The 27,768-nt window shown below is 45.0% G+C and overlaps 2 protein-coding genes across 8 annotated transcripts in view; one reads left to right on the plus strand and one right to left on the minus strand.

Moving 5' to 3' along the window:
* The window catches only part of DHRS7 (dehydrogenase/reductase 7), a 24,408-nt gene extending 22,206 nt beyond the window's left edge, over positions 1 to 2,202 (plus strand). For both annotated transcript variants that reach the window (XM_083439265.1, XM_083439266.1), the window contains exon 7: positions 390 to 2,202. In XM_083439265.1, coding sequence (XP_083295391.1) covers positions 390 to 425 — 36 coding nt within the window. In that variant the 3' untranslated portion in view covers positions 426 to 2,202. The remainder of the gene's footprint in view (positions 1 to 389) is intronic.
* PCNX4 (pecanex 4) lies at positions 2,084 to 27,150 on the minus strand. Of its 6 annotated transcripts, none has more exons than XM_083434068.1 (12): positions 26,734 to 27,150; positions 25,489 to 25,568; positions 21,938 to 22,666; positions 21,097 to 21,276; positions 19,404 to 19,918; positions 17,785 to 17,885; positions 15,701 to 15,823; positions 14,418 to 14,781; positions 12,814 to 12,917; positions 9,012 to 10,057; positions 7,193 to 7,379; positions 2,084 to 2,880 (listed from the first exon to the last, which is right to left on the minus strand). In XM_083434068.1, the coding sequence occupies exons 3-12, from the start codon at positions 22,633 to 22,635 to the stop codon at positions 2,629 to 2,631; spliced, it is 3,570 nt and encodes a 1,189-aa protein (XP_083290194.1). In that variant the 5' UTR covers positions 22,636 to 22,666; positions 25,489 to 25,568; positions 26,734 to 27,150; the 3' UTR covers positions 2,084 to 2,628. The 6 variants fall into 6 exon arrangements, with proteins under 6 accessions (XP_083290194.1, XP_083290197.1, XP_083290196.1 ...); XM_083434071.1 differs by having other exon boundaries at positions 26,483 to 27,150; XM_083434070.1 differs by having other exon boundaries at positions 26,207 to 27,150.
* Positions 27,151 to 27,768: the final 618 nt, after the last annotated feature.

Here is a 27,768-nt window from a genome sequence, read left to right on the forward strand (position 1 = left end):
TAACAACATTTTAAATATTTAATCAAACATTAAAAACTTCCCTACGCAGGGCTGTCTTCAGGTGTCTTCTAAAAGCTGTAGATAGATAATTTATTACGGTCGGAGACCAGCTTATAAAAGCTGTGTATTTATCTCCTTGGCATCTGATGGGAGGGTATTCCACAGGGTGAGTGCCACTGCTGAGAAGGCCGTCTGCCTGGTTCCCTGTAATTTCACTTCTTGCAGTCAGGGAACCACCAGAAGGCCCTCGGAAGTGGACCTCAGTGCCTGCGCTGAACAATGGGGGTGGAGATGCTTCTTCAGGTATACAGGCCTCTCCTTCGGGTATACTTAAGTATAAATGAAATTAAGAGCAGTCTGGACTAAGTTGTGCTTTTTGTTCATTGCAGGACGCTGATATTTCCTACTACAAAAAATCTTCTTAAAGGAGCATTATGTTCTCCTTTTCACCAATACCAGCATAAGGAGGAGGAAGAACCCCTGTTTTAAGTACACATTCTTTTTTTGAGGATAAGGAATGGCGTTATAATACGTAACCCATACCTGTTCCACCATAGTCTATTGAATAAAAAATGATTTTATAACGCTTGTTGATACTGTAGTGTGGTTAGCCACCAAAAACCTTTACTACCTGGCCTTTCATGGTGCTGTCTTCTGCTGTATGCTAGGGGGACCATTCAAATCTACACCCCACCCCAGTGTCTTCTTAGGCCCTGCCTTAATGCCTTTAGTGACTCATTTACTGTTTTTGCATCTTGCTTCATTTCAAGACCTCAGGATGCGAAAAAGAATGTCTCTCTCCAAACAATGCACTCTCAGGAAAACGTTTGTTGGGCGAGCGCTTGCATAAAGTCAGCCATTTGCATTGATTCCTATGGGGAAATTTCTAATGTGTTCCTGACCGTGGAATTTTCACCTCGAAATGATTGGAGGGGGCAGGGACACAGGAAAACCCTCTGAAAGCTTGCGAAAGGCAAACGAGGAAGGGGGGTGGGAAAGCTCTCTATAGTTGTCCAATCCCCCCTCCTTCCTTGTTCTGGTGAAATGGCTGCTATCTACCAGCAAAACACAAATAAGGCTCGTTTAAGGCTGCTTATTTGTTTAAACAGGTCTGGCTGTTTGGATATCTGAATCTGCAGTGTGTATAACGAGGTTTGGGTACTAATTCCTTGTTTTTAGATGATTTTTTTGCATAACAAGCGTTTGGATAGTGGGGCCTGCAGGTACACAAAAAGGACCAAGCTTTTATCTACCACCTCCATTCTCTTACTGAATGCTACTAAGGCAGTGCTGTGTTCTTAAAGTGGTTTTCGCTATATTTACATTTATAATGAAAAGTACTTTGGCAGCAGTTAGATCTCATGTTGACTTTTAGCCTGGCGACGAGATCCGAAGCTGCTTCAAATTAAAAAGATTAATTCAAATGAACCTTAAACATGGCTTGATTATAGTTAGTAAAAACTTGATTATAGTTAGCAAAAAACAAAGGTTCACAAGTGTACGCATTGAAGCTGGCTTCTTTCTGCTTTTCATCATCAAGGCTAGCCGTTCAAACAAGGCGGCAAGCTGCTGTTAATTAGAAGCAGAAATTTCAGAGCGCCTTTCTGTGGGTGTGCAGGAAGGAAGGGGGAGGAGAGAGATTGCATGAAAGGGGGCGGGTGGTTTGGGTTGCCTTTGAAGCCTCCTTTGTGCTTTGGCTTAAATGGGACACCTAGTAAGTCTCATGCCAAAATGTAAGTGGAAGAGCAAGGATGGGAAGATACTGAAAGTTAAAGGACAATTCAAACTAACGCTAAAACGAAGCAAAACGAGGTCGGGAAGCCTTTTCTACCCCCCAAAAACCGAGATGTTCATTTCCATGTTCTACTGCAGTCATTCTAAAGCACTCTGAGGCAGGAAATATTACATGAGATTTGTTTTTTCACCTTGCAGGGTACAGGTGAAAACTTGGGTTTCAAACCTCTCCTTGTTTATAGGAATTTTGGTCCCAATGATTTCAGTGTTATCTAGAGATGGGCACATTAGCAGAGCAAGCTTTTCCACTTGCCAGGCTTATTGCACCATGAGGCTGTTTGCACCAAAGTAAGAGTATCCGACTTGCTGTATTTGAAAAGAACTCGCTGCAGGCTGAACAGATGTATTATTGAGTGTTTCTTCAAGTATCACTTTGACAATGCAAATAAAGCTATACAATATAAACAAGTGATAAAATCCAAGTGTGGTCTTTCAAAATCGGGGGGGGGGGGGGGGGAGAGAGCTTTCATCCTATGTACATTTTAGTACTAACCTGCGCTTTCAAAGTATGTAAGCTGTGACCTGCCTTCTAATGCAAGTCACCTGTCAAGTTACTGATTTTTCATTTAAAAACAACAAACTCGCAGAATACATCAATTAGCTTATTGCCTGCTTTTAAGTCTTCTCCCAGCATCTCCCTCCATCAGCCCAACAAGATCAGAGGTTCAGACATCACTGGGGCTGAAAGAGACACGTTCATAATATTCCTGGCAAAAAAACCCGGCCTCTTCTGCTGCCACCAACATCTTTGGCATCTTAAGTTTTCCTTGCTGCAAGAGTCAAGAAAATTAATGGAGTTTTTCTTTAGGAAACCAAAGGGCCAAGGGTCAAGTTCTAGAGCAGAGGTACATGGAGAGGTTCGCAGGAATAAACTGGGTAGCCCAGGGGAGGATCTGCTGCTTGTATGGTCAGGTTCCTCAAGAGGACAGGATGAGCTTGGATACTGTAGCGTTCCTCGTCGTCATTGGTGGCGTAGAGCAGCTCCCAAGAAAGGTTTGCCCACTGCCCTCTAACAGCTTCGCTGTTCAGTTTCCCCACTTGCACTAGGAATTCCTGAAGGGTGAGGACTCTGCTGGTATAAACGCCCTGAAAGACAAGGCACATACAGTCATACCTCGGGTTACAGATGCTTCGGGTTGCGCACCGCGCTGAACCCGGAAGTACCGGAACAGGTTACAGTGGTGCCCCGCAAGACGAATGCCTCGCAAGACGGAAAACCCGCTAGACGAAAGGGTTTTCCGTTTTGGAGGTGCTTCGCAGGACGAATTTCTCTATGGGCTTGCTTTGCAAGACGAAAATGTCTTGTGATTCCTGGGGGTTTTTTTTCGCTCCCCACCCCCTTTTTCTAAGGCACTAAGCTGCTAATAGCCTTTTAGCAGCTAATCCGCTAATCCCTTAAGCCTTTAATAGCCGCTAAACCGCTAATAGCGCTAATCCGCTAATGGGCTTGCTTTGCAAGACGAAAAAAACGCTAGACGAAGAGACTCACGGAACGGATTCTTTTCGTCTTGTGAGGCACCACTGTACTTTTGAGTTTCGCCGCTCGTGCAAAAACACTAAATTGCACTTTGTGCTTCTGCAGAATCGCAACCGGTGTGTGCGCAGAAGCGGCACTGCGGGTTGCGAACACTGCGGTTTGCGAATGTACCTCCCACACGGATCACATTCGCAACCCGAGCGCCCACTGTATGTGGGAAATCAGCGCTCTTCTGTATTGCTGACAGCAGATTCTGACTCATCAGAGGCTTGTCGTTGGAATGGGGAGGAAGGCCAATCAAATATTCTAGAGTTTAGGGTGGGGGACACTTCAAAGTAGTGTGGGAGATGGTGACGGGGTTGCAGAGTGAAGGACCATAGCTCAAGGGTAGAGCATCTGCTTTGAATGCAGAAGACCGCTCGTTCAACCCCCAAGATCTCCGGGTAGTGTTGGGAATGTCCCGTGTCAAACCCTGGAGAGCCCCTTCCAGTCGGTGTACACACTACTGAGCTAGGCAGACCAAACTCTGTATAAAGCATCTAATAATAATAATAATAATAATAATAATAATAATAATAATAATAATAATAAAAAATTATTTATACCCCACCCATCTGGCTGGGTTTCCCCAGCCACTCTGGGCGGCTCCCATTCGAATATTAAAAACACAATACAGCATTAAGCATTAAAAACTTCCCTAAACAGGGCTGCCTTCAGATGTCTTTTAAAAGTAGGAGAGTTGCTTATTTCCTTGACATCTGATGGGAGGGCGCCACTACCAAGAAGGCCCTCTGCCTGGTTCCCTGTAACCTCACTTCTCGTAGTGAGGGAAACGCCAGAAGGCCCTCGGTGCTGAATCTCTGTGTCCGGGCTGAACATGGGGGTGGAGACACTCCTTCAGGTATACTGGGCCAAGGCTTTTTAGGGCTTTCAAGAGACCAACACTTTGAATTGTGCTTGGAAACGTACTGGGAGCCAATGTAGGTCTTTCAAGACCAGTGTTATGTGGTCACTGCAGCTGCTCCCAGTCACCAGTCTAGCTGCCGCATTCTGGATTAGTTGCAGTTTCCGAGTCACCTTCAAAGGTAGCCCCATGTAGAGCGCATTGCTATAGTCCAAACGAGAGATAACTAGAGCATGCACCACTCTGGTGAGACAGTCTGCGGGCAGGTAGGGTCTCAGTCTGCGTACCAGATGGAGCTGGTAGACAGCTGCCCTGGACATAGAATTGACCTGCGCCTCCATGGACAACTGTTGAGTCCAAAATGACTCCCAGGCTGCGCACCTGGTCCTTCAGAGGCACAGTTACTCCATTGAGGACCACGGAGTCCCCCACACCCGCTGCCTCTCCAAAACAGTATTTCTGTCTTGACAGGATTCAACCTCACTCTATTAGTCGCCATCCATCCTCCAACCGCCTCCAGACACTCACACAGGACATTCACCACCTTCACTGGTTCTGATTTGAAAGAGAGGTAGAGCTGGGTATCATCTGCATATTGATGGACACCCAGTCCAACCCCCTGATGATCTCTCCCAGCGGCTTCATGTAGATGTCGAAAAGCATGGGGGAGAGGACCGAACCCTGAGGCACCCCACAGGTGAGGGCCCAGGGGTCTGAACACTCATCCCCCAACACGACTTTCTGGGCACGGCCCAGGAGAATGGAGAAGAACCACTGTATAACAGTGCCCCCAGCTCCCAGCCCCTCTAGACGGTCCAGAAGGATGTTATGGTTGATGGTATCAAAGACTGCTGAGAGATCCAGGAGAACTAAGAAACAGCTCTCACCTTTGTCCCTAGCTCACCGGAGATCATCGACCAGTGCGACCAAGGCAGTTTCAGTCCCATGGTGAGGCCTGAATCCTGATTGGAAGGGATCCAAATGGTCTGCATCCTCCAGGCGTGCTTGGAATTGTTCAGCAACCATCCGCTCAATCACCTTGCCCAAGAATGGAAGATTTGAAACTGGGCAATAGTTGGCCATATTGGCCAGGTCTAAAGATGTTTTTTAAAGAAGCGGTTTAATGACCACCTCTTTCAGCGGGTCTGGGAAGGCTCCCTCGCAGAGGGAAGCATTCTCCACCCCACAGAGCCCATCGCCCAGCCCTTCCCGGCTTGCTTTTATTAGCCAGGATGGGCAAGGATCAAGGAGACAGGTGGTTGGTTTCACTCGTCCAAGCAGCCTGCCCACATCCTCGGAGGTAACAGATTGGAATTGATCCCATATAACATAACTAGACAGGACTCCAGCACTCTCCTGCCCCAGCCCTGCTCCCATGGTGCAGTCTACCTCCTTCTGAGCGACTTTATCTGCAAAAAACTTTGCAAAAGCATTGCAGGAGATCTTGGGGTCCCTACCAGGCCCCGGGGACGAAGATGGTTCCAATAGACTGCGAACCACCTGAAAGAGGCTCCTGCTGCTGTTTTCTGCAGTTGCAATAGAGGCGGTGAAGAAGGTCCTCTTCGCTGTCGCCATTTGGTAGGCTCAACGTTGAGCTCTAACCTGTGTCTGGTCCGATTCAGAATGAGTTTTCTGCCACCGGCGCTTTAGCCAGCTCAACAATTGTTTCATCACCCTCAGCTCCAGGGAAAACCATGGAGCAACTGGGGGGCGCTTCGGAGCCAGACAGTCAATAGCCCTGGTTAACTCTGCATTCCGGCGGGTCACCAGCGAATCAGCTGAAAGGCCATCAACATGGGATAAAACATCCCCTACCTCTCTCTGGAAGCCATTTGGATCCATGAAGTGGTGGGGGCAGACCATCCAAATCAGTCCCACCTCCCTGCAGAGGGGAAGGGTCATGGAGAAGTCCAGTTGCACCAGGAAGTGTTCTGACTATGACACTTCTTTTGTTTCGCTTTTACTTAGTGCCGGATCACCAACATCCATAGAGGTGAACACCAGGTCTAAGGAATGTCCGCAGCTATGAGGTGGGCCAAACTTATTTAGGGAGAGCCCCATGGAGGCCATGCTTTCCACGATGTCCCTTGTAAGTTCGTGTTGGCATGGATGTTAAAATCCCCTAGGTAGGACAACCAAATTAGGTGTCTCCAGGAGCACATCTGCCACGACCTGAAGCAGCTCGGGCAGGGAATCCTTGGTGCAGCAGGGAGGTCGGTACACCAAAAGGAATTCTGTACTGTCCCTATTGCCCAACTTCCAGAACATGCACTCAGAAAACTGGGTCTTCCCAACAGGACATCTGCTGCAAACTAGTGACTTTCTAAAAAATCACTGCAACACACACACACACACACACACCCGCCCACATGACCTGGATTGCTGTGCATAAGAGAAACCTGGTGGACAAGCAGCGGCAAGGACAGCCCCATCTGCTTCATCCAACAAAGTCTCTGTCACGCATGCCACAATCAGGTCGTGGATGGCAGTGGTTTTATTCATCATTGACCTGGCATTGCACCGCAACACTTTCAGGTCACCTGGGTTTCCTTTGTTGATTCCAGTATCCTTCTGGTCAGGGCCAGACCCGGAGGCAGGGATGGTCCTCAAACAACGGCTAAGCCCGCCTCCTCGGTAATGACATGGTCCTACATTCCTAACAATGAGTGTGTCCCTACCTATTCCACAGATGGAAACGTCTGCTGAGTCAAAGTGCCCTTCAGAAGCAGAGGAACATCCTTGGATTCAATCCAAATCCATAAAATACCTTACAAGGTTATTAACTGAGTAAAGAAATTGGTTGTTCCATGCCCCCAAACCAGTTGCAACAGCGGAATCATAGTTTTGGATTCAATTAAAGGATTCTTTGTCCAATAACTACAACTAATTCAAGCACATTGATTGGGTCTAAAAAGTTCTTTTGAACTGTTTTTAATTAACACTCCTTTAAAAAAAAAAAGCAACATTCTTGTGCCCTGCAGCAAAATTCATGCATGAAAAATAGAAAAACCACTTACCATATTGGGGTCATGCCCCAAGGAAAAAAGATATGGCTTTTCTCGTAAAACAGCTTGCTGCCACTTTTCTTCAGACACCAATCCAATGTACCAGTCGTTCTCATATTCTTCAAGACAGCTTAGCAGCTCTTTGAAACTTTCCACTGGTCCCAGACTTGCTTGGTCAACCAAAAGCTTAACTGTGTATCTGCAAGATAAACCATATAAGGACCAGTGCACAATGTGTAGATCTGTAAAGCTACATAAGAAAGAATGCCTATAATAACGCCACCCTGGGAACACTCATTTGTGGCTGGAGCCACGGCTTGATTTGTCTAGGATTAATTATGAGCATAACATGCATTAATCACACAGTAAGGTTATGACTGCACCTGCTGATTTGGGGAGCAAATTACTTGCATGTAGCTCGTTCAGCCTTCATGGTTTCCCTATCCTGTCTGGCCACTAGTTCCTGCAAACACTTTTTAAACACTCTTTGGCTACACTGCACATTAGATGGTAAAAAGGCTACTGGATCAAAACCAATTTTTGAAGAAATATACTACAGCTTTCTATCCAAGCAGCCGCAGAGGGCGACTGCAGCTGCTCTGCCACACATGGCTTGGCCAACTCATTTACTGAATGGTTCTGTTTTAAGCATGCAGTCCATTCTATGACTTTTCCTGATTAGCATTCTTACTCACGGCTTCTGTAAAGGCCAGAGCCTCTTGAGAACAAGTCATGAGCCTTTTAACGATGCCCTTGTGATTTCAGAGTCCCGCCTCACCCAAAGAATACTGGAATCTTGTACATTTCTCCAAGAGACACACCCTTGGTTTTTCTCTCCAGTGCACAGTCTAGATTTATGCAGTCCATGGTGTCCCCAGTAAAGGAATGCACATTCTTTTAAGGTTTGTTCAGAGCTGTATGTACTGACCAGGAAATGTGCATGTCATGGACAGATGATGTGCATTCTCTATAACCCATGCTGAACGTGCAGTGGCACATTAGTGATTTGGCTCATAATACTATTACGCTCTCTCTCTCTGTATGTTTGTATGTGAATGCACAACTTTATAGTAGGGGTGGCATACCCCAGTCTGGAGGCCCAACACAACCCAAATCCATTTTTTCTGCTCCCCCCAAAACCCCCATTTTTGGAGATAAAAGAAAAAACAATGTAATAGCACAGAGAGGGGGCAATGGAGTCCAGTACCCAATGCAGAAACAAATCACCCCATCCCGAGTCATTGTTTATTGAATTTACACCCTGCTCTTCCTCCCAAAGGAGGCCAAGAAGGCAAACAAGTGATAAACATAAGATACCTTGGAAACAATTGCAATACAAATACCAGGCCGAGTTTAAGGTGTTACTATTAGTATATAAACCCCAGTCCCCCTCGCTGGACTGGTCATGTTGTGCGGATGCCTGATTATAGTCTTCCGAAGCAACTACTCTATTCCAAACTTAAAAATGGAAAGTGTAATGCTGGAGCGCTTCTTCTCTACTTGAAAAAAAAAGAGGGTAAAACTACAGAAGGTAAAAGCGGAAATCTCTCATAGGAGCTGTAACTGAGATACGGAAGTCTGAAAGTGCTGAGCTCTAGAAAGAGGAAAATACAGTTGTTTGGAAGTTAGAAGAACAAACTGCAAGCCCGTGCTTGGAGAAGCATAGGGCTGTAAATATTATGTTTTAATTCATCTGCAAGTAAAGATTTTGAATGTTAAAGTCTGGACATTTGTTTTAATTTTCAATAAAGGGTCCCAGTCCTATATATGATTTGAGCTTCTTAGCTGTGCTCTTGCTACCCTTATTTCAACAGTTTCTTGCCACGGTTACCTGAACACCTTCAGGGCCAGCTGAAATAGCTCCTGCTTTGCCACCAGCCAGTCCAAACAGACCGACCAGGGGAGGCCTCCGTTGTAGGCTCTGAATATGTGGCCAGGCGAGGGAAGAACATCGTCTAACCCAAACACGGCCATGTAGCAGGACAGGGCACACTTGACGTACAAGTCTTTCAAAGCAGCATCTTTCACGATGTCCTCGAGTAAACTTGAAGGGTTTTCCTTCAAGTGGAAGAAGTCCAGCTGGCGAAGTACAAAATGGTACCAGTCTTCCGGGAACTTCTGCTTCATTTCGTAAAGTTTGGCCACAGGTAAGGGTACAGTTCTCCACTCTTCGGGAATGCTTAGCAGCTCAGAATAAGAGTTGCTAAACTTAACAGGGGGCAAATCCACCACGCCCCATTTCCCCCCAGTGTCTACAGCAGGAAGACCAAGGACAACAGGCTTGTAGAGTTTATTGACACTGGGTGCCTCTGGCAGTTCGGTGTCTGTGGTGTGTATTTCGACTGAACCTGGGAGAGAAAAGAAGGGCCTTGGTGTGCTTCCTCGCGATGCCATTTTGGGTCCTTTTTTGCTGGGTTCATCATCAAAAAGGTTGCTGTCGTCAGTCCACTCATCTATTGATTCCACACTGAGGTGGTCATCATTTTTCCAGGAGTCTGGACTTTCTATTGCCTTGCTTAAAACTTCAGGTGGCTCCACTGAAGGAGACTTATACTTGGATTTGGGTGTTCTTTCATGTGTTCTGTGTGTTTTTGATTTCTTATAGCAGTATTGGACTAGCACCCATAAGAGGTTTTTCAGAAAATCATCTTTCAACTGCCTCCGGTTGTCAGGCGAGTCAATAATTCCAGACAAGACGTTCCTGGCATCTGAATAGAGCTTCACAGGAAGAACACAACAAGGGGTTAAAATATTTAAAAAGTGATGGTTGAGGGAGAGGATCTTCCTGTGCTCCTCGTGTTCAAAGGCCGTCTCAAACATTTCATCTACTTTGTGAGCTTCAGCGGTATGGCAGGAGGTTTCCTGCAATTCTAACCCCTGAAAATCAAACAGACAAAAAGAAAAAAAAAGGTAAAAAAAAACCTGACTAGATATTCAAGTACACAGAGTAATACACTGGCTCAGTTTGGATGGTCATCACAATCATAGTTTTTGCAGGCCCACTTCAAGCCATGGTTTTAAGGGTAAAGCAAAGGTAAAAGGACCCCTGACCATTAGGTCCAGTCGTGGCCGACTCTGGGGTTGCAGCACTCATCTTGCTATATTGGCCGAGGCAGCCAGCGTACAGCTTCCGGGTCATGTGGCCAGCATGACTAAGCCGCTTCTGGCGAACCAGAGCAGTGCACGGAAACGCCGTTTACCTTCCCGCCAGAGGAGTACCTATTTATCTACTTGCACTTTGACGTGCTTTCGAACTGCTAGGTTGGCAGGAGCTGGGACCGAGCAAAGGGAGCTCACCCCGTCGTGGGGATCAGAACCGCCGACCTTCTGATCGGCAAGTCCTAGGCTCTGAGGGTAGCGCTAACCAAAAATCACCTGATTTGGACATCACAATAAACATATGGATGGAGTAGGGATGGGGAACCCATGGCCCTCCCAATACTAAAACTCCCATTAGCCCAGCCACCATGTCCAAAGGTCAAGAACTGTGGGAATTTAGTGCCACAACATCTGGAGGGCTACAGGTTCCCTCGCTATGCCGCTTCAGCTTTAATGGGACACAGAAAGCAATGTCTTACAGCAAGATCCATCTGCATGAATATCAGCTTTCTGAGCCTGCAAACCCTGCATCATCATCAGTGTTTATTGTTATTAGTTCAATTGTTAAGTTTTTATGACTAATTCTACGCCTTTTTATACACCTTGGGCACTCTCAGTGGAAAGATGGGGGAAACACACACATGCATACGAACGGTGAGTTCAGTTGGCCAAGTGCTTATCACTTTGGAATAGAAAGATGCCAATTCATGGTTTCTGCATGGGTCTGGTTTAGATCTGCTTTTAAATAAGCCACATGCTCATTAAGAACAGCTTAGTTTATGAACAACTTGGACTAAGAACGCTGCAAACCCGGAAGTAGGTGTTTTGGTTTGTGAACTTTGCCTTGGAAGCAGAAAATATTCCGCTTCCTGTTGAGTGTGTTCCATTTGTAAATTGAGTCCCCCACTGCTATGGGAAAGGACACCTTGGTTTAAGAACGCTTTGGTTTAAGAACAGACTTCCGGAATGGATTAAGTTCGAAAACCAAGGTACCACTGCACATTATGTTGAGTCTCAACAGAGCTAAATATCCTGGAGGAAGAGAGATTATTACGATAGAGAAGGGGTGAGTGCTGTGTGGTCAAAAGACTCCTACTCTATGAACTATCTAGGGATGTTTAAGAGAAAGAGGAAAAAGGCCTTTCCAACCTACGGTGCACTAGAGAGCAAGAACGGTGTGTTTTTCTACCTCAGGGCAAAACTGGGATAGTAGCGATGGGGTGTGTACTGAAATTGAGTGAGCAAGCATGTGTGGCTGCTTCTCTGTCACCCCCCCACCCACCGCTGAGCATTCGTGCAGGCAACTCGCCTGCCCCAGCTGCAAGTGCACGCATGTGAGCATGAGCTGGCATGAAACCCTCCAAAGGGTGGTGGCCATTGGGAGGAAAAAGGTTAGCCACCCCTGAGAGACAATGGAGTGTGCATCCGGGGGTGAACTCAAATTGCTGTGTTAGCAGCACCGAAGTGACCTCCCTGGGGTGCAGCCTGGGCTGCCCAGATGACAAGACCCCTCCTCTCGGCCTCGCTGATGTAGCCCAAAGGAAAGCAGAGCAAGACATTTGACACCAGCTTAGCTGCAGGAGTCCCCAGAAGGAGGCATACAAGCCTTTGATTCTCTCGAAGATATCCTGCAAGTGGGGATTTACTGCAACATTTTGTTGCTAGTCGTACTCATAAAAACATGTTTCATTCTTTCCCTTGAAGTGGGATTTTTTTGGGGGGGGATGTGAGTCTCCCGCTAGCCCCCCCTTTTTTTGCACTTCTGCAAACTTTAGGTTTTCCCAAGCCAGTAGGTATGTCCCCTCCTGTGCATGGATATGGCTATTTTAAGCTATGTATGCAATGCCACATGTCTCTAAACATTGGAAACAGAGGGGCAGGGAAGGGCAGTAGAAAGATGGTCTACATATTCAATCTAAAACATGCTAGCAAGAACGGTTTCCGAGTTGCAGAAAGGCTAAGCAGCTTTCTGAATGAATCAGACACCTTGGGCTGGATTCAGACTTGCCATTCTGGGAGCAGAAGCACAGACACCCACCACAGGCTCCCCTTTCGCCAAGCCGGCACCCTCCATATGTGCTGGGCTGCAACTCCCATCAGCACCGGGCAGCATTTTGTAGTCCAAAACATGTGGAGCACAAGTTTTGGGAAGGCTGTGCTACAGGAAGAGGGGGTTTTTTGGCCAGTTTTCCTTCCCACCCACATTACAGCCCCCAAAGCTACTTCCCGGGCTGTTCTGAAGGGGTCTTCAACCCTCCATGTAGGTCCTGCAGAAGAAAGAGGGAAATTCACAAGATTCCTCTTCCCTACCTCAAGGGACTGGATAGACCCGTGAAAAAAGTTCCACCCCCAGGTAGTCTTGAATCCAATGCCCATACATGTAGCATGTTTTCTTTTTTCAACTTTACCCCTCCTTGGGTCACTTTAGCAGATAGTTCACGCACCATGAAAATTAGAGCAACTTCTACTGACTGTTGGGGGGGGGGAGCTACTCCTCTGCCACAATGGTACCAGGTAGGCTTAGCAATAGTCACCTTGATATTAAGACAACAATAAGTGAAGCCTCTTTCTAACACAAGGATCCATACCAGTCTGTCTTGGAATCGGCACAGGTAGTGAGAGCCAGGTGAGCAGAGCCCTTTTGAAAAAGACACACACACACAAAGAATTAATTTTTGGAAGGGACCCCAAGGGACATCAAGGCCAACTGCCTGCAATGCAGGAATCAAGGCAATGGTTGTTATATTCACAGAAAAGTGGGGTTAAAGTAACAAACTAAATACATCAGACTACGTCATAGCCATAATCCTGAAATTGCTTACTGAAGCTCAGCTGTACATGACTGCAGCTATCACACTGACATGCATATTTTCTACAAAGGCACAGCTGCATGCGGTTACTGTTTCCCGTTTTTTTTATAAAAAAAAAAGGTACAGTGAGGAAAATAAAAGGACAAACCCTGACCCAAATCCTTGAAAATAATGGAGAGATGGGGGAATTGTTGTGTCGACAGGTTACAAACAGATTCTAGTTTGGAGACGCATGGATGTCGTGAGTTTCTGTTGAGGTTTTCTGCTTTGAATTGGTTGTTTCCATTAGTGGATACAGTGGTGCCGAACGGATCAACAAAATCTCACCTTTAATGATTACAGGAAAGGGCTGCCACACTAACAGCAATTGTTGAGGAGAGACTTTTGGCAGACAAAGCTTTTGCTGTCACCGCAGCATGGAAGAAAGGAATCGGCTCTGCACAACTGTTTGTGCACAACTATTATTTGCAACTACACTCTTAAAGAGAACATTACTGAATCGAACCAAACCTATTTTGTCGTAGAAGCAAAACTACTTCCCCCACATAACTGCAGGGGTTTGAGATGTGTCAGATGCCGGCTGACTGCATACCGCTGATTACTAAATTATCTCAGTTGGCACAGTTAAAACTACGGAGTTTCAGAATAAAGCAAGTGCAATCTAAGAAACCTGTCATTACATTAGTTAAAATTTAAAATAGCCTTTTCTATCCTGCTGAGCTAATAGAGTGCATTCTCTTGCTAACATTTTTGTAAAGGTTTCCTTAATTGTGCATAGCTGCCAAAACTGATAAAATACGCCTTAACCTTAAAACATAAAGTGATATCCTGCCAAGACATGTCTTGTCAAGGCCTCGCCCATTAAAGACCAGGTAATTTTTTTCCTGATAATTAATTTTTAAAATCATTTAAATCCCCAAGGCATACATGCCCTAGCACAGCACTCTCCAATGTGAGCCAAAGAGGTTTCCTACTGCATTTCTCCCCTTACCTTTGAAAATGTCTAACGTAGATCCCCACCCATCAACCCTAGTAACAAAAAATAGGCTTCTTATATTGCACCGGCTTATTATATCCATTTACTGTTATGAGAAAATCATTTCCCAGATCTGGTAACCCCTATGGAATTGAACCATACCCCACATACCCAGAAGCCTCCATTCAGCTGTAGCAGCCTTTAGAGGCCACAGCTGCTACAATCAACTGGAGGCTTCTGGGTATGCAAGGTCCGATTCAAACTGGCCTCATAGCCATGTAGTCAGGTCAGTTTTCAGCACATGATAAAATGTGATCTAATGAGTGACAAAGTTGTTTTGAAGCTTACTTACCCAGGCTACCATTGGATAGAGCCGATTGCAATGCAGTAGTCAAACTTGGAATCATTTGCTGATAATATATGGTATCAGGACATATGCAGGCCGTCACACCCACAGGTCCCGGCCAACTTCGGATAGGTCTTGGAAAGCCAATCAGAAATATTGGGAGACTGAAAAGGGGCAGCAGGGGGGAAGACAGAAGTGCAGACAGCAATATGAGGGTCAGTACAACTGGAAAGAAGACAATGTTGAGTGTAATCAGGGTAGCAGTGGACTTCCGGCGTTGCTTTTTCTCTGTCCATGATGTCAAGAGAACAGTAAGTGCAAACTGCAGTTTTGAAACAAACTGAAACAGTCGATCCCGGATTATTCCGACCTAGCAGGACAGAAATAGCATATCATTTTTTCTTTAAATTGTAGGCTCTTCTACAGCACTTCGTATTGCTAAAGTTGTTGGAATGCCCTCAGAATATTATTATCAAGCCTGAATTGGTTGTCACTTGGTTTTCTGACCCTAACTCTGGTTTGAATCAAAATAGGAGTCTATTTGGGAAGGAATAGGGGAGGGCTGAAGGGCAATAGCACGTTTCATAAGATTTATTATTATTATTATTATTATTATTATTACTATATACCACTTAATCCCAAAACAGGCTTCTAAATGTCTTAAAAGAATAAAATGATGCAGATATTAAAATACAATTTTACAAATAAAAACAAACTTTCATACATGTAGTAGTTTGAAAGTCCAAAATGATCCAGAACATGGCTGCAATGCTAATTGGAGTATGTAGGTCAGATCAAATACCATCTGTCTGGGTTATCAATTTATCTTAAGAGCTACCCTGTATGGCCTGGGACCAGAGTATCTTAAGAACCACTCCACACTCACATGAGTCTGCTGCAGTGCCACAACAGAGAAATCTCTGTACAAGGCTTTCTGCTTTCAATTTTTTGGCGTCCACTGGGGGTGGGGGAAAGGCATGAGGCACGGGACCTTTTAAGTGGTGGCACCTGCTACAGAAACTTTCCCTGGCCCAACTACTGCTTGCCTTTTGGTGAGCAGCTAGGACTTAACCTTCTCCAAGAGGCAGGTCTGACCTGTTAAAAACAGGTTTTGACAGTGCCATTGTTTGATACCAACTCTGACTTGTTGTTCTTGACTTGTTTATTTTTTAATTGGCCTTTTAATAATTTGCTTTAATTTCTGCTTACTTGGTTCACCACCTAGGATATATATATATGAAAGGAGGAATAGTAATGCTGAAGGAAGCTGCAAATAAAATCAGACTTACCAGCAACAGCCTGATTCCTGTATCAAAGCTTCTATTCCACCAAAGATCAGTATTGAACACCAGCAACTGCACAGCTGACACCACCACCATATCCAGCAAAGCGTGCTCTGTATCCTGCCATACCTGGAACAGAGATTACTTTATTGACTCACAATATGTTCATTTCACTCTTGATCTGAAGTTTAATACTTAAAATAAAAAGGGCTATATTCAACGCTGCAGCTCCATCCATGCAACGGAATTCTGTGTGCACCACAGAACTGTGCCTTCCTCGCTTGTATTCTACAGCCCCCTCGTGCACCCTCAAAATCTGCTCTGGAGACCTAACAGAGGAGATTTTGGAGGTACGTGGAAGCACATGGGGACGAGAGGAAATGGAGGTCCATTAATAGTAATAATTTACCCTACCCATTTGACTGGGTTGCCCCAGCCACTCTGGGCGACTTCCAACATAATATAAAAACACAAGTGAACATCTAGCATTGAAAGCTTCCTGATACAGGGCTGCCTTCAGATGTCTTCTAAAACTCAAGATAGTTATTTCCCCCCTTAACATCCCCTGGTATGTAATGGGAGGGCGTTCCACAGGGCAGGTACCACTACCAAGAAGGCCCTTTGCCAGGTTCCCTGTAACTTTTTGCAGTGAGGGAACGGCCAGAAGGCCCTCAGAACTGGAACACTGTTCATGCAGTGTTGTATACAACCCAAAGCTGTTATTCCTCTGTTGTTGTTTTGCAGGAGTTTCTCAAATGTTTTTGGGTGCCTGACCACCAAAGATCTATTCAAGTGTCTTTTTTTTTTTTTTTAATGCTGCCTAAAATTTGCTGGTCTTTCCTCTGTTTGCCATTTTTGTCCCATACAGTAATTCTCATATTATTATAGAAGTTAAAAAATAAAAGGGTAAAGGACTCCTGGACGGTTAAGTCATGTCAAAGGTGACTATGGGGTTGCGGCGCTCATCTTGCTTCCAGGCCGAGGGAGCTGGCATTTGTCCACAGACATCTTTCCGGGTCATGTGGCCAGCATAACTAAATCGCTTCTGGCGCAACAGAACACCGTGACGGTAACCAGAGCTCACTGAAACGCCCATCACAGAGGTACCTATTTATCTACTTGCACTGACGTGCTTTTGAACTGCTAGGTTATAGAAGTACTGCCTTAGGCTAAGAACAACATGTGCAGTCCACCATGTGCTTGTTTTGTGTGACTTGCTCTAATTCCAAGAATCAGGTTTTCAATTAATCTGGAACATTTACTCAGGTCCTGAGGAAAATAAAATGGGATTGGGCAATAGAGCATTGGCAGAGTCAGACAAACAGAGCCCATAACGGACAGCAAGAAATTACTCGCACCAGCTGCTCCCACTGCCAGCTTTTTTCGTACCTCTCTCAGAATTCAAAGTTCAGACCATATAATTCCCCCATGTTCTCAACAGCACATCCAAAATGGTGAGAAACGGGGGGGGGGGGGGGGTGGAGAGAGAGAGGGGAGAAGAGAAAGAAAAAAATAGCAACAAACTCAAACTTGGCAAGCTGAATTCTGCACTAGATAACTCCATACAAGACCATGGCAATATTCCAGACACAAAATACATCTAGATTTAAACACAGTACATCAAACCAGTAAGCTAGAGTGAACCTTGGCTAATAATAGAAAAAACACTTTATAAATAGTGCTCTATTAATGCTTTCCAAGTAGTCAAAATACTTTGCATGCATTATCTCAGTAATCCTCACAAACAACGTTAATGCTGGCCAGTCCTTTACCCTCCACAATACACGATGGTATCTGCGGGAGAGAACAATCCCTTGCCTAAATCCAAACAACGACCAACAATGACTTAGGTCAATGTTACCTAAGAATTCTTTAACTAGAGATACTTAAATTTAAACTTGGGGCCGTGAACATACAAGTCACGTTGTCTACCACCAAATTACGTGGGTCAAAATCCCTTATTATGAATAAATATCCCCTTTCAGGAACTGGAAAATGTAATTCTCACATCCATTTGTTATTCTATCTTCCCTAAAAATTAAGTGCTTTTCTTCCATGGTGCTTTTTTTTACAAAATACTTAAAAGTTACCGTTCTAAAGCCTCTTGAGAATCCAATGGAAACATATACAGATGGAAGATGATGCAGAGAATTGTCTAGGGAAAGAAACGCTATCATAGCAAATGGAGACACTGAAATTACAAGAGAAAAGAAATTATGCACAATGTTTTTCCTTATACAAGAAGTATATACATAAGGGGCATGATTCAGAATAGAGATTTTGCAACCATGATCTACAGAGTTTTGTCTATTTGGGATTCCCTGGGAAGCTGGAAAGGCGGCCGCAATGAATGTTTCATTTACTAAAACAGAGTTCAACACAGTGCACTTAAATTTGTGCATGCAGGTAAAAATGGAATTATATACGTAATGATTATCAGGCCTTTAAAAATCTTTTACACTGATGTTATGTGGCTCTCAAGTGGCTGACGTTCTCTAGGTTAGCATTTCCCAACCTTGGGCCTCCAGCTGTTTTTGGACTACAACTCCCATAATCCTCAGCTAGCAAGACCAGTGGTCAAGGATGATGGGAATTGTAGTTCGAAAACAGCTGGAGGCCCAAGGCTGGGAAACACTGCTCTAGGTGACTCTCACTGGTCCCAAGATCTTATGAAAGACCCAGATTGGCTTTTATCTCTGGCAAAAATGCAAGGTGTCTACAGGATACGTGTCTATGTTCTAACATCTCTTCAAAATTGAGTGGGCAGACATTCATCCCCCATTAGAAAATGCTTAACTGTAACCTTAGTGTTGTGCTAACAGTTTTGACTTTTAATAACTGGTTCTTATTTTGTTTTAATGTCAAGCAATTTTATGTTTCATTTTGTAAGCTGTTTTGAAAATCTTATTGCAAGGGGCATTGACATAATGTCTTTGTCACTTTCTGAAGTCAGTGTAATCCAGTAGCCCTTTTGTATAATGAGACTGATCTGCCAATTGCTAGAGAAGTGATATACTATACAGAAAAAAATTATAACAAGTTTTTTATTCAGCAAATTGGGGAGAGGGGGAGAGAAGGGACGTTCTGAAACATTTGAAATCAGTTGTAACATGTCAAATTAGATATCCCAGTCAATTGCCTTTGATATTAAAACCTATTGTTTTTCATTGCTTCATATGCCTTAAATTCTACAGTTCTGTGCTAGATAATGGCCAATTCAATTCTTCTACTGTATTCCGAAATTCAGTACACCAGCTAAATTGTATTTTATTTGAATGATTAATTTCGGTAGAGAATCAGATATTATCTCCTAAATGCCTTCTTCTAGATTGGCACTGGGTTAGCGGACCCTTGGTGCTCCAGATATAGTGGGGACTCGCTTCACTCAACATGGCAAATAGTTAAGGATGGTGGGAGTTGTAGTCTAGCAACATCTAGCGGGCCACAGGTTTCTCACTCTTGCTTTAGAATCTAAGAATTACCATTAAATCGAAGCTTATTTTTAAGTGAGAACTCAGCAATTCAGTATATTCCACAGAATGTGGCATTTATAAAGGAACACTTATTCAGTAAACCCTCAGATCATTAAGATTTAAATGCCTTGGCTCCACTTAATGTGGGTTATTTTGGAATGTACGTGTAGAACATTTCATGATCTTTCTTCGGTCTCCAGCTTATACATAATACAGAAGGCTGCAGACTCTCTTACCTACAGCTAGCAAAATCCTTCTGAGCACACCAATTTTCTTAAGCCTCTTTTGTTTCTCCACAAATACATTCGCAGTCATGACATCCTTTGGATAAAACGGGTTTCGCAACATTCCGAACAGGTACACGGCCTGAATCTGTCCAAGAATCCACGTCGCAAGGAGCAATGCCATCAGCAAATAGCTCACAACAGCCTGGAGGCTGGTTTTAGAAAACGCCTGAGGACCCAGGAAGGAGTGCAACAGGCCAGCTTCCAGGAGAGCCAGAGTCAATGCAGTCAAATAGAAAACAAATTCCCGCCATCCAAACTGGGTCCCACAACAGCCAGGTGCCTTTGTAAACTTGTCGGAGGCTAAGAAGTTGATCACAGTGCACTTGAACGCAAACCCAATCTCTCTTAAGTTAAGACTCAACGCAAATCCAAATCCAGTCATGAAGAGGACGACACCAAGCGTGCTGGGGATGAAATAAGAGGCAACAGCTGTTCCCACAGAAATCAAAAACATGAATAGCAGCCTAGAAAGGGGAGAAAAAAGATTTACTTGGTTAGGAAGAAGTCATAAATGACATCTGGAGAGTTGGGTCTATTTTCATTTTGGGAAGAGCCATACAGTGGTACCTCGGGTTACATACGCTTCAGGTTACAGACTCTGCTAACCCAGATATAGTGCTTCAGGTTAAGAACTTTGCTTCAGGATGAGAACGTGGTTAAGAACTTTGCTTCAGGTGGCGTGGCAGCAGCTGGAGGCACCATTAGCTAAAGTGGTGCTTCAGGTTAAGAACAGTTTCAGGTTAAGAACGGACCTCTGGAACGAATTAAGTACTTAACCTGAGGTACCACTGTACTTCAGTGGCAGAGCATGTGCCTTGCATACAGAAGTTCCCAGGTTCAATACCTGGCGTCTGCAGGTAAAGCTGGGAGAGACTCCCTGTCTGAAACTCTGGACAGTCTCTGGCAGTAAGTTTAGACAATACTGAGCTAGATGGACCAGAGGGTCTGTATAAGGCAGCTTCACGTGTTCATGTCTTTCCATTCTACCACAAGCAGATCCAAGGATCAGCTTCTTCACCTACTGTGATTTTCAACAGGATGCTCCTGGTCCTATACACAATGTGATGACAACACGGCATACTGGAAGTTTGAGTTGAGCATCATATTAGCAATTCATCTCCTACGCAGTTTTGCAAACTGTCTGGAGGGTTTGCGATACTTGCTTTAAAGCCTGTGTGTAGTTTAGGGATATGCGTCTGCTGAACTGCATGGGTTTTTTTAAAATAAAGAATATATTGGCACCCCAGAACCTAATAAACTTATGAGAGCATAAATTATCTTAGACTGGAGTTCACTTCAACAGATATGCAAAATGTTAACCTAAATCGGCAGATACGGTTGCAGAGGGTGAGGAATTTGAAGGAATGAATTCAGGAGGATGCAAAATGCAGGCCAATTCTTTCAAACGTCACTGTTTACAGTTCCATTAGGATAATGCTTCCTGCATCCGATTAAGAGGACTCTAGTTCATGAAAGGTTAAGCTTTAATACATGTCTTCGCCTTTAAGATGCCACAAAATAAGTTGTTTTTGCTGCAACAGATTACTACTAAATGCAGAATTTACCATGCATTTAAAAACCCATAAAACAGAATGAAACTGAAGAGGAATAAATGTGTATTCTTATGCCAAACAATGATTACCTTGTGTTACTTGACATGGGTGAACCGCCTAGACCGAACTCTAACACTTGTTCCATTCCCCAGAGAAAAAGTGCGTCCAGTGGGGGCAAAATTCCCAGAGTCCACAAGAATGGCAAACACAAAAACACAACGTGCAAAATCTGGTTTGCCAGTTTTAAAGCTGGAACATCGGCAATGAATCTGGACAAAAAATGGAAATATGTATTATTTCTGTGACAGAAGACAGGCTTTTTACACCCAGTCGCACTGCCCCGCCCACCATTTTGCTGAAGAGTTTTTGAGTCCTCTTACGGATTGTTTCAATATATGTGACTAAATACAAATGTTTACAGAAAGATGTTGCACAAGATGGACCAGTAAAAAGTACTGATTTGTTTAAAAGATTATAACCTGGCTTCCATAGTAAAGGTAAAGGTACCCCTGCCCGTACGGGCCAGTCTTGACAGACTCTAGGGTTGTGCGCCCATCTCACTCAAGAGGCCGGGGGCCAGCGCTGTCCGAAGACACTTCCGGGTCACATGGCCAGCGTGACATCGCTGCTCTGGCAAGCCAGAGCCGCACACGGAAACGCCGTTTACCTTCCCGCCGGAGCGGTACCTATTTATCTACTTGCACCCGGGGGTGCTTTCGAACTGCTAGGTTGGCAGGCGCTGGGACCAAACGACGGGAGCGCACCCCGGCGTGGGGATTCGAACCGCCGACCTTTCGATCGGCAAGCCCTAGGTGCTGAGGCTTTAACCCACAGCGCCACCCGTGTCCCTTCTGGCTTCCATAGCAAGAAATAAATTACCGTACAATCTTCTAAGGCAGTCACTGCTGTAGGCAGCACCTACATTTTTACCTGTGAGTGAGGTCCACTGCGAAGAAGACAAAAATGTAGAAAGGTCTCATCAGGGGAACAATTTCGTAAGTGTCTAGTGCTTGGTAAGTAGCTGTCTCTGAAGCAGTATTGACAATTAAGGAGTACTCCCCAATGCAGACCGTCACCCAACCAAAGACAAAGATCATAACAGTTCCTCCAATGTTGCCTCCATACAATGAGGCGATTCTATTAGGCAGAAGGTACCAAGTTCCTAAGCCACACAGCACCCCAGCGAGAAGTGAGTGAAAGATGATGTTAACTATGTATTTCTTGCCTGGAATAATAAATTTGACTGTCTCTGAGCCCAGACAACTAGAGAACTCCCATTCATCTTCATCCGTTAGGGTACTGTGCGTATGCACTCTTTCCACCGAAGCAGTTTTCTGTTTTGCATACAGGCTTGCTGCCTGGGCAGTAACAGCTGCAACTAGCATGAGTCCTCCAGAAACAGCAGCCGCAGAATAGTCTTGCAGAATACTTAGTTGGTAGAGAAGCGTCCCCACGCCTCCCAGAAGACATGGTAGCAGGAAGAGAAGAATCTGGTTCACGTAGACATAAAGAGGCGCAGGGTGTCCCAGTTTAAATCGAGGGCCGCCTAAAACAGTCTGCGGAAAACGTTTCAAGAGGAATTCTTGTTTGTGGTCGTTCAGCAGAGGAACATCCGGGCCCATTCTCATTCACTCAGACTTTGAATGAATCTCATTTTCTCTGGGGAGGAAAAGGGACAAAAGGAAAATTTTACCAATAGAGTGCCATTCTAAATATTGATAATAAAACAGCATTTCTCAAAAAAAAAAAAAAGAAAGAAAGTGAAAGCTCCATTCTAAAAACCAGATTCTCCATAACCCTGATTGGGGCAACTTTAGGTCTAATAACCCCTTATTTGGGGGGGGGGGACATTGGGCATATTCTACCAGCTGATTCTTCCTCAACCTCCCCTCGCAATCCCCCCCCCCCACTGTTTCCTGGGGTGTGGCTGCTGTCATAGAATCGAGTTGTAGAATTGGAAGGGATCCCCTAGCGTCATCTAGTCAAACCCCCTGCAATGCAGGAATCTCATCTAAAGCATCCATTACAGATGGCCCTCCAACCTGTGCTTGAAAAACTCCCAAGGAAGGAGAATCTACAACCTCTTGAAGGAGGCTGGCAGCTTCTGGGAGCCACAGGTGAGAGCTGGTAGCACTTGGGAAGATGCTTGACTAAAACTTCCATCGTCCCCCAATTACAGAACATGCTGAGTGCAGCTCACGGGATCTGAAGGCAGCCCTGTTTAGGGAAGCTTTTAATGTTTGATGTATTACAGTATTTTAATATTTTTTTGGAAGCCGCCCAGAGTGGCTGGGGAAAGCCCAGCCAGATGGGCGGGGTATAAATAATTTATTATTATTATTATTATTATTATTATTATTACTACTACTACTACTACATCTGCAGGACTAGATGGACTAAGGCAAGACTTAGTATAAGACGCCTTCCAATATGGGCCCAAGATGTTGGCAAATCAGAAGCAGGTCTGGCTTAATAGCACTTCTGGAACGTGTGCTCAGATGACGGGTACTTGCTGGTGGTGCCATGTGTTCAGGCTGTAGCGACTGCCCACAGGGCCTTCAGAATGTTTGCACCAGCATTATGGAAGTCTGTCCCTTGGTTATTTATTAAACAGGGACTTGATATTCTGTGCTTTGTAAGAGGATGATTTTATATTGTGTACTTTTATATGTTCTTGTTCACATGTTAGATGGGATCAGGCAGTGCTATTTTTCTAGAAAAAGAGGTGAGGTGCCAGAACTCACCATGAGTTGTTCTTTTATAATAAGGTTACAATATTTTTTTTTCAATGAATTCAGGGACACTTTTCAACTTCATTGGATTTTGTATGGGGACTGATTTGTAAATCTGGGGATGTCTGGTAACCTTATTTTATAATGGCAATTCGCCTGTACACACCTGTGTATGTATGCCTAATGGCATAAATGAGTACAAAAATAAAGCTTCTTGCTAATACCCGAAGATGCTACTACAGGGGAACCTCGGTTGTTGAACGTAATCCGTTCCGGAAAACTGTTCCAACTTCTGAAACGTTCGACAACTGAGGAGCAATGGGCGGTCAGCAAAATCCATTGAAAAAATGGAGAAACAGACCTCGGAAGCCGTTTGACTTCTGAGGAGTGTTCAAATATTGGAAGCATTCACTTCTGAGTTGTTGGCATTCAAAAGCCGAAACTTTCTACTTCTGAAAGGATGTCACATAGAGGAGGGAGAAAGGTTGTTTTCTGCTGCTCCAGAGAAGCGGACACGGAGCAATGGATCCAAACTACAAGAAAGAAGATTCCACCTAAACATTAGGAAGAACTTCCTGACAGTAAGAGCTGTTTGACAGTGGAATTTGCTGCCAAGGAGTGTGGTGGAGTCTCCTTCTTTGGGGGTCTTTAAGCAGAGGCTTGACAACCATATGTCAGGAGTGCTCTGATGGTGTTTCCTGCTTGGCAGGGGGTTGGATTCGATGGCCCTTGTGGTCTCTTCCAACTCTATGATTCTATGATTCTATGAAGCATTCAACAACCGAGGTTCCACTGTAATTGCACTTCCTTTGACAGCATTTATACTAAAATGTGTCAAGGCCTCATGTGGAAGAGGCAGGTATAATGAAGTTTGCTGCACAGTGGAAGCTAGACCCCATTGCACAGCACACTAGCCCTGCTGCAAGTATTGGAGAACCAGTCAGTGATTTAATTGCTCTCAATATATTAATAACTGCATAAGTGTGTGTCCACACACACAATTGTTCTGTACCAAAAGGTGTAAAATCCAGATATTGGAAGGAGCCAGATTATGAACAAAAAGTGGAAGCCTAGCTTTTAATTCGAGCTCAGCATAGGTTCAGTTGAGGTTAAGTGACTGTTTATAAGCTTGAATGTAGGTGTACTTATCAATTAAATGTTAAAACATCAGCTTTCAGTTCTTTATAAACTAGAATGTAAGCCTAACCATGTGTACACTGACACACGCAGAAAGGCACATGTGGGAATCACACATATAAAATATAAACTTCAAGTATGAAAAACTAAAGCCAATTTTCAAGCAAAGACGCTTCTTGCAACTCATTTTACAGGTCTCATTTGGGGATGGATGGGGGGCAGTTTATGCCAATTCATCAAAAAGATTAGAGTGGTTTTAAAGGGGATTCAAATTCACGGGGATTCAGAACCAAACACTTTACCCACCTGCACCACAGTACGACTGCCAACTTATCAGGAATTTTTTTTTTTTTAATGTGGCCTACTTCTGTGCCTGTTTCAGCAGCCTGATTTGCAGAAATCTGCAAATACAGAATGTTTTGCTATTCGCTCACCCCCATTTCTTGCGCAGCAAGCTGATGTTAAAAAGCACAGGGTGCAATGGGCAATTAAGATTTGGCAGCCCTAACCAGCAAATTGAGGCTGAGCCTCTCAAGAGACATGGACGCAAGCATCCCTTCTGTGCCGCTTGTAACCAAACAGAGGTCAACTCCACAGCAGAAACCAACATACCTGGGGAAGTTACATTTCAGAGGCTGAAAAGAACTGCAGGCTTGCTGGCTGGATGAAACCCTTTAAAGAGAGTCTGTAGCCTTTAAAAAAGAAGAAAACAAGTTATAAAGCAGAGCAATTAACAAGATCCGTTCTCCCTCACCCACCATCACTTGGCAACTGCAGAGGGACTAACAAACACAGAATAGGCACAATACACACCCACAACTCTACCTTTTGATGGTTTCTATAGTGAAAGGGTCAAGTTGTCATAGGAAGGCCAGGAGCCTCATGCCAAAGCAAGGCAAAGGGGCTGAGCAGGAGCCCGACCCAGGTTGGCAGCAGCAACAGCCCAGGAGCTGCATAGCAAAGGCAAGAGGCTGAGCAAGAGCCTGACCCTGGCTGGCAGCAGCCCAGAAGCCACAAAGCAAAGGCAAAGGGACTGAGCAAGAGTCTGACCCTGGCTGGCAGCAGCAGCCCAAGAGCCACATACAAAAGCAAAAACAAGGGGTTGAGCAACAGCTGGACACTGGCTTGCAGCCGCAGCAGCTGCACAGCAAAGGCAGGAGCTGAGCCAGAACCAGTCCCTGGCTGGCAACCACCTAGGAGCCACATACCAAATAAAGGCAAAGGGGCTGCACCTGAGTCAGACTCTGGCTGGCAGCAGCAGCAGCAGCCCAGGAGTTGCATGGCAAAGCAAGGGCTGAACAAGAGTGAAACCCTGGCCGGCAGCGACCACCCAGGAGCCACATACAAAAGCAAAGCAAGGAGCCCGACCCTGGCTGGCAGCAGCAGCAACAAGCGCCTCCCTCCCTCTCCCCGCCCGGAAAAACCCCAAACCAGCCGCTTTTCGGGCGGAGCAGAGGCCGAGAGAAGGCGAAAATACAACCACACAGCGAGTCCCGCGGCCAGTTTAAAAAAACACGTTTATTATTACGGCAAAAGCCTTTCATGCTTAGCCGGGTTGGGAGGGGGCCGAGAAGGGAGAAGAAGCCCCAAAGGCGGGAAACCTGACAGGAAGGCGAAGAAGAAGAAGGGAGCCTGTGGAGGAGCCGCTCCTCCTCCCTTCCCTTCTTCGCGCCTTTTTTCTCCTCAGGGCCGCCGCCGCCATTTTGGCCCCGGGAAAGCGGAGGAAGGAGAGCGCGCCACATAGGTCTCCTCTGAGGGTAGGGAGCGGCCGTCGCCGACCCCGCGGGGACCCGCACCTCCTCCTTCTCCTCTTCCCCCCGATATCGATCAAGAGATATCGATCCATCGCCCACTCACCCAGCCGAAGGAGCCCGCCCTTCTCCTTCGCCCTCCCCGGGAGCCTGGGGGGAGGGGGAGGAGGAAAAGATATTCCTATTTCTCTCTCTGCTGCTTATTTATTTATTTATTTCTCCCTCTCTGAATTCTGCTCCTTCCTGGGCTCCTGAGGAGGATGCGGGGCTGGGAAATGGCTTCTTCTTCGGCGGCGGCGGCGATGGCCGGCCGTGGCGCCTCCCCTTCCCTCCCCTCCTCTCTCCCTTCCAGGGGGAATCAAAAGGGGGGAAGAAAAGAAAGGAAAAGAAAAGAAAAAAGGGGCTGCTTTATGAACAACAGGCTCTCTCACCTGGCGAATTGCAAAAGTGCGCGGTGGGTGCAGAGGAAGACGAAGAGGATCTGGCAGAAGAAGGCAGGCGGGCACCTGGCAAAACCCTATTATTATTATTATTATTATTATACCGTTTTATATTTTCAAGGGGGAAAATATTATTATTATTATTACCCCGCCCATCTGGCTGGATCTATACCCTCCAGCATTTATCCAATGAAAATAGGGACGTCCCATTCCATAATAATTTTTCATTTTATTTCTATACAGCTTTATATTTTCAGGGAGGGAAATATATTATTATTATTATTATTATTATTATTATTATTATTATTAATCATCATCATCCCGCCCATCTGGCTGGGTCCATACCCTCCAGCATTTCTCCGATGAAAATAGGGACATCCCATTCCATTGTTATTATTCATTTCATTTCTATACCGCTTTATACTTTAAAGACAGAAATCTATTATTATTTCTATACCGCTTTATATTTTCAGGGGGGAAATTTATTATTATTATTACCCTGTCCATCTGGCTGGATCTGTACCCTCCAGCATTTATCCAATGAAAATAGGGACGTCCCATTCCATTGTTATTATTCATTTCATTTCTATACTTCTTCATATTTTTAAGATGATGATGATTTATACATCCCCCCCATCTTACTGGGCTGCCCCAACCACTCTGGACAGCTTCCAACATATATAAAAACATAATAAAAAATT

Source organism: Podarcis tiliguerta, assembly GCF_965153285.1.
Source record: "Podarcis tiliguerta genome assembly, chromosome: 1".
NCBI classification, from domain to species: Eukaryota; Metazoa; Chordata; class Lepidosauria; order Squamata; family Lacertidae; genus Podarcis; species Podarcis tiliguerta.

Excerpts from the sequence above, each read along its gene's own strand:
- PCNX4 (XM_083434068.1), bottom strand. The coding sequence starts at position 22,635 with ATGAGAATGGGCCCGGATGTTCCTCTGCTGAACGACCACAAACAAGAA. Across the intron at positions 17,886-19,403 it reads AAGGATTTTGCTAGCTGTAG|TGTCTCCATTTGCTATGATA; the intron begins GTAAGAGAGTCT and ends TTGTAATTTCAG. Across the intron at positions 10,058-12,813 it reads ATTGTTGTCTTAATATCAAG|GGGTTAGAATTGCAGGAAAC; the intron begins GTGACTATTGCT and ends TTTGATTTTCAG.